The sequence below is a fragment of the Parasteatoda tepidariorum genome, chromosome 5 (genome assembly GCF_043381705.1).
Source record: "Parasteatoda tepidariorum isolate YZ-2023 chromosome 5, CAS_Ptep_4.0, whole genome shotgun sequence".
NCBI classification, from domain to species: Eukaryota; Metazoa; Arthropoda; class Arachnida; order Araneae; family Theridiidae; genus Parasteatoda; species Parasteatoda tepidariorum.
In genome coordinates this window covers 1929024-1941154 of record NC_092208.1, presented here as the reverse complement: position 1 = coordinate 1941154, position 12131 = coordinate 1929024, and the positions used below count along the sequence as shown (strand labels likewise).

Below are 12131 nucleotides of genomic sequence, written 5' to 3'. Positions count from 1 at the left end.
GAAATTGGGTCGGCTGTGCAATGACTGTTATAAAATAAACTAATAAATTTGGCCGGGATAGCCTGATTGATAGGGCGTTGGACTCGGGTTCGTGAGAATGGAACTTTGAATCCAGCCCGCAGAAGAATACCCATGTATAAAATGGTGTCTGGTGCATGTTAAATCTGTCGGGGTCACAAAGTCCTCCAAGTTCTCATAACAAATAAATACCTCTGGGTACTAATCTAGCCGTTCCCCTTTCTTCCGGATTGGGTTCAAAATTAAAAGGTCACTGAGTTCAATATTAGTAGTCGAAAACTCGAAATTGGGTCGGCTGTGCAATTACTGATATAAAATAAACTAATAAATTTGGCCGGGATTGCCTGGTTAATAGGGCGCAAATTCAAAATTGAGTCAGTTGTTCAACAGCGGTTGAAAAAAAAATAAAACTAATAATAATTGAATTGTATTTTCTTGTTTTCTTTCTAACTCTTCGCATATCTTCTACGAAAATTCAAAATTTCATGTTTCTAAGTCTTGTAGATTTTGTAACGTAAAAAAAATACAATTAAGAAAAAAATTCGCGAAAAAATCATTAAAAATTGCAAATAAAATATATTTAAAAAGAATCTAAAGAAGAAAAAAAAACCTGTAAAATATAGAGTGGCCCAGCACGCCAAATTTTTACTCCGTGCTTAAAATGTGTTTGTTTTGTAACTTTTCCCCTCGTTCAAAAAATATGTGCAATAAAAGAAAGGTTCTACGTAATAGTCTCATCACAATTAATATATTTAACAATAAAGTAATATTATCAAATTTTTTAATAATATAATGTTAATACTCAACAATAAAAAATAGTGACAGTTTACTTTAGGTGTATAGAAACGGAATTTAACTTATAAGGGCCCCACCAAGCTTAAATCCCGCTATGATCTACCTACAAGTTCAGCAGCAAAAAAGTATCACTTTGAATAAGTTTTGTTCTCATGATAGAATTTTCGCGTATTAAAAACCGAACTTAATGGTGTAAAGGAGTACACTTAAATATGCTTATTAATAAGCGTTAACTACTAAGTTAACGAAATCAGTTTAACTCAACCTTTCGAACTCAACCTTTAGCTCAATATTTTGGAATTTTAATTGTTAATTCCATGCAGTAGATGGAGTAAAAAGAGTTTCCATAAAAAAAAAAAAATGCACATTTTTTTCGTTTCTATGGCCGTTTCTTGGTTTGCGTAAGTATTGACCAACCTGATTATCTGGTTAGTGTTAGATACTATTATAATAAATAATTACAAATTAATCAAATATTATCATTTGGGGCCGGGATAGCCTGGTCGGTAGGGCGCTGGGCCCATATCCAAGAGGTCGTGGGTTCGATCCTCGCCGGCCGAAGACTCCCCGTGTAGTAAATGGTGACTGATGCACGTTAAATCTGTCGAGTCTCAAAGTCCTCCATGTTCCCACAACAAATCAATACCTCTGGGGGTACTGATCCAGGAGTTTCCTTGTCTTCTGGATTGGTTCAAAATTACAAGGCTACGGAGTTGAACGTAAGTAGTCGTAAACCCATGAAATTGGGTCGGCTGTTCAACGACGGTTATAAAATAAAATATTATTATTTTGAGCCGTGATGGCTCAGGGGATGGAGCATTCGCCTTCCAAGGAGGTGAACCGGGGTTCGATCCCGGCGATGGCTGGTCGATACGAATTCCGCATCCGGCTTGCACCGACTACAGTGCTGACGTTAAATATCTTCAGTGGTAGACGGATCATGGGTTAGAGTCCCCTAACCGTGGGAGGTTCTCGTGGTCTTCCTCTCCATGCAAAGCAAATGCGGGTTAGTTCCATCAAAAAGTCCTCCACGAAGGCAAATTGCAGTAGCTTTGCTGAATAATTAAGCTTACATTATTTTAACTTGAGGATGTTTCTATGGAATATTCATTATTCCAGTAATAAAAACCCAAAGTAAATATCTTTTGCTTCGAATAAATCAGTAGTTATTATATTTTGTGGTTTTTTAAGGGGAGTAAAAAAAGATGAAATATTAAGCTTTTTTTAGTAGAAAAAAAGTAAAGGTTCATAAATTGGTCCTATACTCTATGCCAGGGTTGGCGAACCTTCATGCACCAACGTGCCATTTTTTCTAAAATATATTTTATTGAGGTCACAGACGTGCCGACAAATAATTTTGACTTCCTGATTATTGGGTAAATAATAATACTAAATACTATCAACTCAAAACTCTTTATTTATTACGAAAAAATGCAATTCTCAACTTTTGCAGTGTCTCAGTTATACGCGTAATTCAACTTAAATTAATATCAGTGTGACCTCTGTTGCAGATTAGATGACAAATAACTTATATTAGGGTTATAAGATGCTAGTTTAAGCAGAACTGTTAATTTTTTTTTGCTAGTTATTTATTGTTTGCTTGCTTTTTTGGCATTAAATGTTCATTTTTTGTGAATTTTAATTGAATTGTTAATATGCTTCATAGTAAACTTTGTGATTGGTGGGGTGCCCAAAATATTGTGTCGCGTGCCATAAGTGGCACGCGTGCCACTGGTTCGCCATCCCTGCTCTATGCTATTTTATTATGATTGCATTGAGGGGAATTATAAATCAAAAGGTACCTCTGTGGACTATCCATCGAAGTACGCGTTACCAGATCGAAGTGGGCGTCACTGCGTGCTCAATTCACGTCCGGGTCACCAATGTGGGGGATTTAATTTTAGACTACGCCTATCTTCATCTACCAGAAGGTACCTCAAGATGGATTCAAGTTAACATGTTTTATATACTAGTGATTTGGTATTTAATATTTATAGTGGTAGCTACGTCACAGCATTATACTACCCTAAAAGAATTGTTTCTTTTTACACGCATGCAAATAACTTTTATAAAAGGTTTTCAGTGAGAAACAAGTTAGAACATTTTAAAATATTAAGACCCAAGGACCTTTATGAATTTAACTTTGAATTCGGTAATTTAACTGACAAAAAATCGGAAATTTAAAAAAAATGTATGCAATAAATTATTAATTCAATGTTAAATTTTTTACTTCTAAACAAAATGAATATACGGTGCACAGAAAACAAAGCAGATTTTAAGTATACGATTTATTAAAAATTGAATAATTCATAAAATAAAGGATTTAAACACTGAAAATTTTGGTGTTATTTTTTTTTCTTTACACCTGAAATTACCATTCAAAATATATTCTTTTTTAAGGAATTTTTTTCTGAAATTAAACACAATTACTATACGTTTTTGTTTACGGTTACAACAAAATATTATGGAGAGAAAAATATCTATTTTGCTTAGATACCGTAATCTAAACTATACTTAAAGAAACAGAACGAAATAGAGATTATTAAATCATCATATCCGTAAATAACCACTAAATATATCAGTTAAGACCAGCATTTTTAAATGGATTGAGAACTTTTTGACATATTTTTCTTGAATCAAGCGAAGGTGATTAAACTATATAATTTTTTAAGTAAAATTTTTCATTGAAATCAGTTTTTTGATCTCTTAACAGGTTTTGAATTTTGATTATTAAAGAAACTAACAGATGCAAGGGCGCCGGCAGAATAATACAGGGTTATTCATAATTCCCTTCAGGTTTTCGAAGCGTTATACAGTACAGAACCCGTTATCCGGAAATCAGAAAACCGGAAAACCAAAAAACCGGNCGAATATGGCAAAAAAGAACATACGAAATTATTCCGAAAGTATTCAAGTTTTAATTTAAGCAGTTGAAGGTAGCTGGCAGTAACATGTACCACTGAAGCCAGTTGTATTAAAGAATAATGGCGTTTACAGGCGGAGGGAATTATGAATAATCCTGTATAAAACGGGGTGCAACCCTCTAACAAACTACCTCCCCCCAAAAAAAAAATTTAAGATTATTCTGTTATTCAAATTTGTTTTGTTATTACATATACTTTCATCAGTTAATATTTTTCAAGATACATTTCTTCATGTTAACAAGATATTTAAAAAGAAGTACGAATTTACGTGGTACGAAATGTGGAGGAATAGTGAAAATTTTTACGAATCCCTCGAATACATTGATTTAGTTATTGAGGCCACACCGTTTTATCTAGCTGTATCGGAGGCAATCAAAATTGGCCTAACTCTTCCAGCTACTACATGCACTATTGAACGCACTTTTAGTACAATGCGACACATCAAAATATGTCTACAATGCCTCACGAGAGATTAAGTAGTTTGTGCATGTTCAGTGCGCATAAGAAAATAATCAAAGATAACTCAGAATTCATTGAAAAAAAAAAAAAAAAAAAAGATTTGGACAGCAAACAAGACGATTACAATTCTTGGTTGATTAAATAATTTTTTTAATTGTTACGTATCAATAATTACTTAATCATTTTTTTTTTTGGAATTAAAATATTTTTAGTAAAAGAATTTTTATACTCTATAATTGTTTCTAAAAAAAGTCAGGGAGGTGCAAGTGCACCCCGCTGCCGACGCCCTTGCTAATCAAGGTTTTACAGTTTTTGACAATTGACAGTTTTATCTTGTCTTAAACGTCATGTCAAAAAAAAAACTTTTAGCATTGTTTTTGACAAATGTCAAAAATCATGAAATTTTGAATCATGTAAAACAAATGGTGTTTTCATACGATATGGACTGACAATACACGGAAGTAGATTGGGGTTGAATTAATTGTGAAAACGTTGAATAGAACAATATAAACCGCATCTTTTTGCACAATTCGTAGCGAAAATCAACACGGTAAAGGAGAAATCTCATTTTGAAAAAGGGGAAATTAAGCACTTTTTAAAAACACCCAATGAAAAAAGCACCTTTAAGGGCTATTAAAAAACGAAAATTAGCACCTTGAAGCACTTTTTAAAAACTCAATGTACCTTGTTATAAATTAATACAATAGTATAAATTGGATTTTATGTAATTCACCCTTCAAAATTAAAATATTAAGTGAGAGTTCTCAAATTGTATTATCAAACAATAAAAGGAAAATGAAAACCATTATTTTTCTCAGTTCAAAACTATGATTTTTAATTATTGTTATATTAAGAAATATAAATTACCTAAATTAATTAAAATTTTTTTGAATATTATAAAAAAAAATCAGACATCATCATAATTTTGTTTATTATTGTAGTTTTGTTTATCATTCCATCTAAAAATTTTAATCAGTTGTTGACATTAAAATTCCCAACTCTTATTTAAACAGGTGTAGAAGTCATACAGGCATATATACATACAGATACTAGCAGGGTTGGAGTCTTTGCCGGCAAAAAGGGGTTTTTGCCAGGACAGTGGCAGAAACCAGCAAAAACTGGCAAAAAATTGCTGATTAAATATTACTACAAAATAAACAAATTTAAATCAATCATAAGGAATAATAATTTTGATACATTACATGAAAAAATTATTTTTAACATATTAATAATTAATATAAAAGCAATAATTTATAAACATTGAAAGTTTTTGACCTCTTTTCATTTTAGAATCCTTAAATAAATGTTTTTTTACAAATAGTAAATAAATATTATTATTTGTACAATAATTAACTACACATCTTGATAGATATTTTATGCTTTAAATTATAGTTATATTAATTTAAAATAAGTTCATTTCACTGGAAAAAAGAGAATAATCGCAAATTTTCCAATCACTAATGTTTTAAACTACTAAAATGATATATTATTACATTATGATTTAATTATGGAACAATAATTTTTTGTAAATATTTTGTAATTTTTTTGTAATTATTTATATTTATTGTATATATTTCAATTTTAGGAATAATTTTGCACCAAAAATGTGTTTTTGTCTCTCATCTTGGAAAATATAGGCTTTTGCCACTTTTTGCCAAAAACCTGTTTTTGCCAGGACGGTTTTTACCATGGTTTTTTCCACCTGTGGAAAAATCTTGCCAACCCTGGATACTAGTTAGCAAGGATAAACCACTTAAATACAATTTTTCATACTATATCAGGGTTCTGTCTAGGTTTCTTTATAAGGTTACCTATTTTGTGAAAATTTAGAAACAATTTGTGAAAATTAAAAAAACCAACACAACATGTAGGACACAATATCATTTTAATTAGTATTTTACCAAGTACTCAGCACACTTAGCATATCGAGACAACAGTATACTGCAATAAAATAACAGATTTTTAACATTAACATATTCAGACAAGTTTTGATATTGTACTTGCTTAATACCGAGTAATTGTAAAAATTAAATATTTATAAGTCCTAAATAAAGACGAATATTTTTAGCAATAAATAAAAGAAATATATATTTAAACATAAATTTATAACATGCAATCATTTACTATTGCTAACTCATAAAAAAAAGACAATTGTACCACAAAGTTTTAAAAGGCATGGAGGAAAATTTGCCTTTTTAAAAGAAGTATTTTGTACAAGTATTTCCGTTTTTCTTCAAGTTGAATTTGTGAAGGAACCGCTAAATGGTAGTAAATTGTAAAGTAATTGTTAAATTAAGAAATATAAATTACCTAAATTAATTTAATTTTATAAAATAAAATCAGACATCATCATAATTTTGTTTATTATCCTAGTTTTGTTTATCATTCCATAGAAAAAGTTGTTGACATTAAAAACCCAAACTCTTATTTAAACAGGTGTATCAGTCATATATACATACAGATACTAGTTAGCAAGGAAAAATCACTGAAATAAAATTTTTCATACTATATATTCACTTTTTCTAACTGTATTTTGGGGAGATTTCCGTATACTGATCTGCAGCAGAATAATTGCCAAGTCTCGGTGACTTCCGGGCAGTGGCCCACGAGAAACTAAAAAAAAAAAAACATCACAGAAAGGGACCCACTGAAAAGGTATAATTGTAACCAACCCCGGACAAGCATCTTCACATTTTTTTTTTAAATTTGCAAGTTTGACTATCTATTTGGCAATTGTAGTTGGTGCGACAGATCACAATGCGAAATATCCTCCGTCAGGGTGCGTAGCATATTCAAACAAAAATAAGAACCTTTTAAGCACTTTTCAAGCACTAAAAAAATATTTTTAAGCACTTTATAAAATATCACAATTAGGCAGGATCGGAAAGTTTTTTAAAATTGACGGTTTTATCTTGTTTTAACCATCATGTCGAAAAGAAAAAGAACCTTTTGGCATTGCTTTTGACAATTGTCACAAATCACGAAATTCTGAATCATGTAAAACGAATGGTGTTTCCATATGCTACGAACTGACAATACACCAAAATAGATTAGGGTTGAATGAATTGTGAAAACGTTGAATAGAACAATGTGAACTGTGTCTTTTTGCATAATTCAAAGCGAAAATCAACATAGTAAAGGAAAAATCTCATTTTAAAAAAGAGAAAATTAAGCACTTTTTAAAAACACCCAATGAAAAAAGCACCTTCAAAGGCTTTTAAAAAATGAAAAATAAGTGCCTTTAAGCACTTTTTAAAAACGCTACGCACCCTGGCTGAATTTTGCTAAATAACTTAATCTGCATGCAGTTTACTCGGATCTGTAAACTTAGATGTGAGAATGTAAAACAAAGTAGGAAGTGGTACTAAAGTGAGCAATGACCCATGCAAAACAGGATTCGTCAACTGAGTGATCGCAACAATGCCATACGCATGAAGTAACCAATGTCCTAAGAGTATCACTAAATTCCTGACATCTTTTATAGAGGTTAAAAATAAGGACTTCATCGATTGGTCTAATCGAAAGGCTAAGTGCGCGGCGACCGAGATGAATGTGAGAATAACGATAATGTACGGAAATGAATAATACAATAAGCCTCCGCACGTTGCTTGCAAGAGTACGAGTACTGGTATGAGATACATCGTAAGATAGATTGATTTCTTCCCACCCGAGAGTTGATTCACCACAAGTGGACGAAATATAAGCATCGCTAAAAGAGAGAGGGCATAATGTATGAAGACCATTGAATACAAAGGATAAACTGCCTCTTGCGTACACCTCAGAGTTTTGACATAGTTCGGGGTGGGATTATGAAGCATGGTGTACCAGTCGGACAGTCTTTTTACTTTGCAGGCGTGAATATCCAATGCCCCCCTCGGCTCCGTCAAAAGAAGAGTCGCCAAAGCCGAGAGAGCATTTTCAAAAAAAGAACAAATATGAAGAGATAACACATCTTTGGTGAAATTGCGTCTTTTCATAGTCTGATCGATGATGTACCACTCCAGCGCTAAGAGTAATAGAACCATGAAACCTAGATAGAGCCATTCATAAAAAGATGGGACGTCTCTGCATGGTAGGCAAATAGAATTTGCAGCAGCTCTATATCCTCGAGGACAAGCACCACAATCACCCCAACTTCCATTGATGCGAATCCGACCACAGTATAAGCCAGGACAATGAGTAGAATGGTCCATAACCATGTCCAAGCCTTGACGAAAATATTCCAATCGAGAAGAAATCAAAGTAAATTAGAAACGTAAATTGTAAAAAACAGTTGAATAATAATCGAGTTTCGTTTTTGTTTGACGGAGGGTAACCATCAGGCGCATTGGAGCTTTTCGTTGTCTTGCTTGTAGCTTAGTGACGTCAACTGTAAGCTGTTTCGATTGCCGGTGTGAGCTACAAGCTAGAATACTACTCTTTCAATGAGCTGTGAATATACAGAGCCCCATTGCTTGTTTATTAAAATTTAACCTCGACTTTTTTCTTATAAAAGTACGAAATTACTTTTGTGAGTAGGTAAAGAATATTTAAATACATTCTTGTAGTTTTAGTTTTTTTTGTATTATGTCGAAACTAAAGCCTAGTAAGAAGAAAAAGGTTATCCCCTCTAATATTACAACTACTGATTCCTTGCCACCAACTTCTAACTTGGGCGAGACTTCTGTTAATAAACCAGAAAGTACTTTTTTAAATCCGCAAGTTTCTTCTTCAGTGGATGCTGGTTGTGATTACCTCAAGAATTCAATTTTAGAAGAAGTTTTAAATGAAAAGAAAGCAGCCCTTCTCCAATCACCCGAAATTATGAAATTTTTATGTGAAGAACAATTAAAATTACAGAAGTAATTTTTTACTTGCTGTTGTCTCATAACTTTTTAAATGTGTGCATTTATTTGCAATATTTATTTTATATTGGATAAACATAGTATTCATTCTTCGTATTATTCTCTAGATTTACTCCTGAATCGGAAACTTCTGATGACTACTTTTTTTTTTTTTTAAATGTTCAGTTGAACTTTTTTTTTTTTACCAAAGTGTTAGCTGAAGTAGTGTTACTATATCAGGGTGCGTAGCCTTTTTAGAAAGTGCATAAAGGTGCTAATTTTCGTTTTTTAAAAGCCCTTAAAGGTGCTTATTTCAATGGGTGTTTTTAAAAAGTGCATAATTTTCCCTGTTCCAAATTGAGATTTTTCGTGCCTTGTTGATTTTAGCTACGAATTATGCAGAAAGAAACTGTTCACATTGATCTATTTAAAGTTTTCACAATTAATTTAACCCCAGCATCGTCAGTCCGTAGCATATAAAAACGCCATTCGATTTACATGATGTAAAAATGTTAACAATTGTCAAAAACCATGCCAACCCTACCTAAGTATGATATTTTTTTAAAGTGCTTAAAAATATTATTTGAGTGCTTAAAAAGTGCTTATTTTTTGTTTAATAATTTGGCTATGCACCCTATTTCTTTAAATTTGTCATCCATTCAAGAAGCAATTTGCTCTCAAAATGGTTTAGTCTATTGTGTATAACAGGTGCATCAAAATAATTTTTTATGCATTATACAACTTTTTAAGATTTAATAAATTGATGCGAATTCATTTCTGAAACTCACTATTTTATTCTTATTATACTGTTCTATCCAAAGTTTATTGGATGTTGCTTATTATACATTTATTTCAGCTATCATAATCTTTTTTTTTTTTCAAATTATCTGATTTATTAAGTAATATTCGATATTAAAATCAATTTAAAATCATATTAACTGAGGCAGAACTCTTTTTTTCTTCTGTAGCTGTGCTTCTTGTTTTCATAGCAGCAGGCGACCTCAGACTTTGTCGCGGGGGGAGTTCTCACTGTAGACAAACCATACGATTGGATGAATAATGTGGCTACTATCTTTTTGTTAAATTATGGATCCGGATTTATTATACACTTTTAAGTGGTTCCTTCTCTTTTTTAATGCAAACAAAATGCAGCTGTATTCTTACCTTTCCTTTTTCTGAGATGATTGTGATCTAGAAAAAATCTAGATTTTTCTCTAACCGCGATCCAGAAATCCGAGGTTCAAAAGTTTCGAGAAATCATCGATAACATTAATGTATAAAAGTTCTTGCATATATTTTTTTAAAAAATATAAGAACTAGAATTTATACTTGGTGCCTCTTTCATTTCTAAATATTTTTTTCTGGTAGAATAATAAATGTGAATAGAGAAAACTAAACCTATACATTAAGGGGGCACAACCTGTGCCCTGCCGCCTACATGCTGCCCTTCTGACTGCTGCCCGCAGGATCTTCTGAACGCAGTAGAAAATTTTATTTCATTTTTTTTAAATATTACAAACTTTCTTTCATTAAAATATTTAATTCAAATTTATATTACTCAGTAAAACGCATATTTTTTTTGTACTTTTGTAAGCTTCCTTTTGGTTAGAAGTTATATCCTCCCCTCTCTCTATATATATACAGTGAAACCTCCTGTTATGGACACTCCTGCAAAACAGACACCTCTCAATAAGGACATATTTTTAATTCCCCGGGAATCTTCCATGAATAAACCATTACGTACATTCTCCGCAAAGCAGACACTTCCTTAACCGGACGCGGACGGTCATTTTGATCCTGAAACGTTGTTTTTCATCTCTGCAAACTGAACACTACTTTTTCTAAATAAATTGCAAGCTAAAAAAATGCAACTTTTCACCATTTTTAAAGCATGTAAATAAAACTTTTTGCCTTATCCATAACTAAAAATATTGTTAAGCTATTTCACCACCGAAAAATCAATCTTTCTCCTGTCACCTTGCCTTATCTTTGTAAAGAAAGGAAAGAAAATGTTACTGCACTCCTGAAATAATTCTGACATCGGCATCTTTTGATCTTTTCATCTAGACCACACAGGTTATGAGACCCCTCAAGTTGAAATGACTTCTCTCAATGCTTCTTCCCCATTGAAAGTTTATTTAATTTTCTTATCAATTTGAAGACTGTATTTAACACAACTGGGGTAAATGGCATAAGACAGGGCGACGCATTAGCATGCCTTCTTTTCAATCTTGCTCTTGAGAAAGTAGTAAGAGATTCAGGAATTAACACTAGAGGAACTATTTTCTCAAAATCTGTTCAAATTATGGCCTATGCTGATGATATTGATATCATAGCAAGAACCCCTAAAGACCTAAAGCAGGCATTCCTGGACCCGGAAAGAGAGGCCAAAAAAATGCACCCCTCAATTAATCAGAGTAAGACAAAGTATATGCAATGTATACCGATACCTCAACGCACATCGAGATTGGAGAGTATAAATTTGAAAAGGTGAGCTCTTTCACCTACCTTGGCTCTGAAATCAACTCCGAAAACTCAATTTCCACAGAAGTAAGGAAGAGAGTAACTGCAGCCAACAAGTGCTTTTATGGCATAAGAAAATTCCTTAAATCTGACAACATTAAAAGAGACACCAAGTTGCTAATATATAAAAGCCTAATAAGATCAGTTCTCACTTACGCATCTGAAACCTGGACCTTGTCCCAAGCTGATGAGAGGACCATCGCTGCTTTCGAGAGGAAGATACTCCGGTCCATTTTTGGTGGTGTGTGTGACAAGGGAGTGTGGAGAAGGAGAACTAACTCTGAACTCTACAGGATATTCAGAGAACCGGACATTCTGATGTACCATAAGATTCAGCGCATGAAATGGGCCGGACACATTGTAAGAATGAATGATGACAGAACAACTAAAAGAATCTTTTTGGCAAGGCCAACTGGAGCTAGAAAGAGAGGCAGACCCCGACTGAGATGGGCGGATTGCCTCCAAAGGGACTTTGCCACAATCAAGGTCAGAGACTGGAAAGCCGTGGCATGCAGAAGAAAGGACTGGTGCAGTCTTCTTGAGAAAGCCAGGGTCCACCGAGGACTGTCGAGCTACTGATGATGATGAT

General features: G+C 32.9%; 2 protein-coding genes across 4 annotated transcripts in view; one reads left to right on the top strand and one right to left on the bottom strand.

Annotated features, from left to right (window-relative positions):
* Positions 1 to 6064: 6064 nt before the first annotated feature.
* Positions 6065 to 8536, bottom strand: LOC107448768 (JNK1/MAPK8-associated membrane protein). The gene has a single exon (XM_016064097.3). It carries the CDS (start codon positions 8393 to 8395, stop codon positions 7490 to 7492), a length of 906 nt encoding a protein of 301 aa, XP_015919583.1. The 5' UTR covers positions 8396 to 8536; the 3' UTR covers positions 6065 to 7489.
* Positions 8537 to 8583: 47 nt separating this feature from the next.
* The window catches only part of LOC107448776 (uncharacterized), a 34111-nt gene continuing 30563 nt past the window's right edge, over positions 8584 to 12131 (top strand). The window contains exon 1 of one of the 3 annotated variants that reach the window (XM_016064116.4): positions 8584 to 8714. The gene's annotated coding sequence lies outside the window, so the exon portion shown is untranslated. Of the gene's footprint in view, positions 9038 to 12131 lie in introns of all 3 variants that reach the window. The other 2 variants (XM_016064108.3, XM_021144855.3) reach the window with 2 other exon arrangements.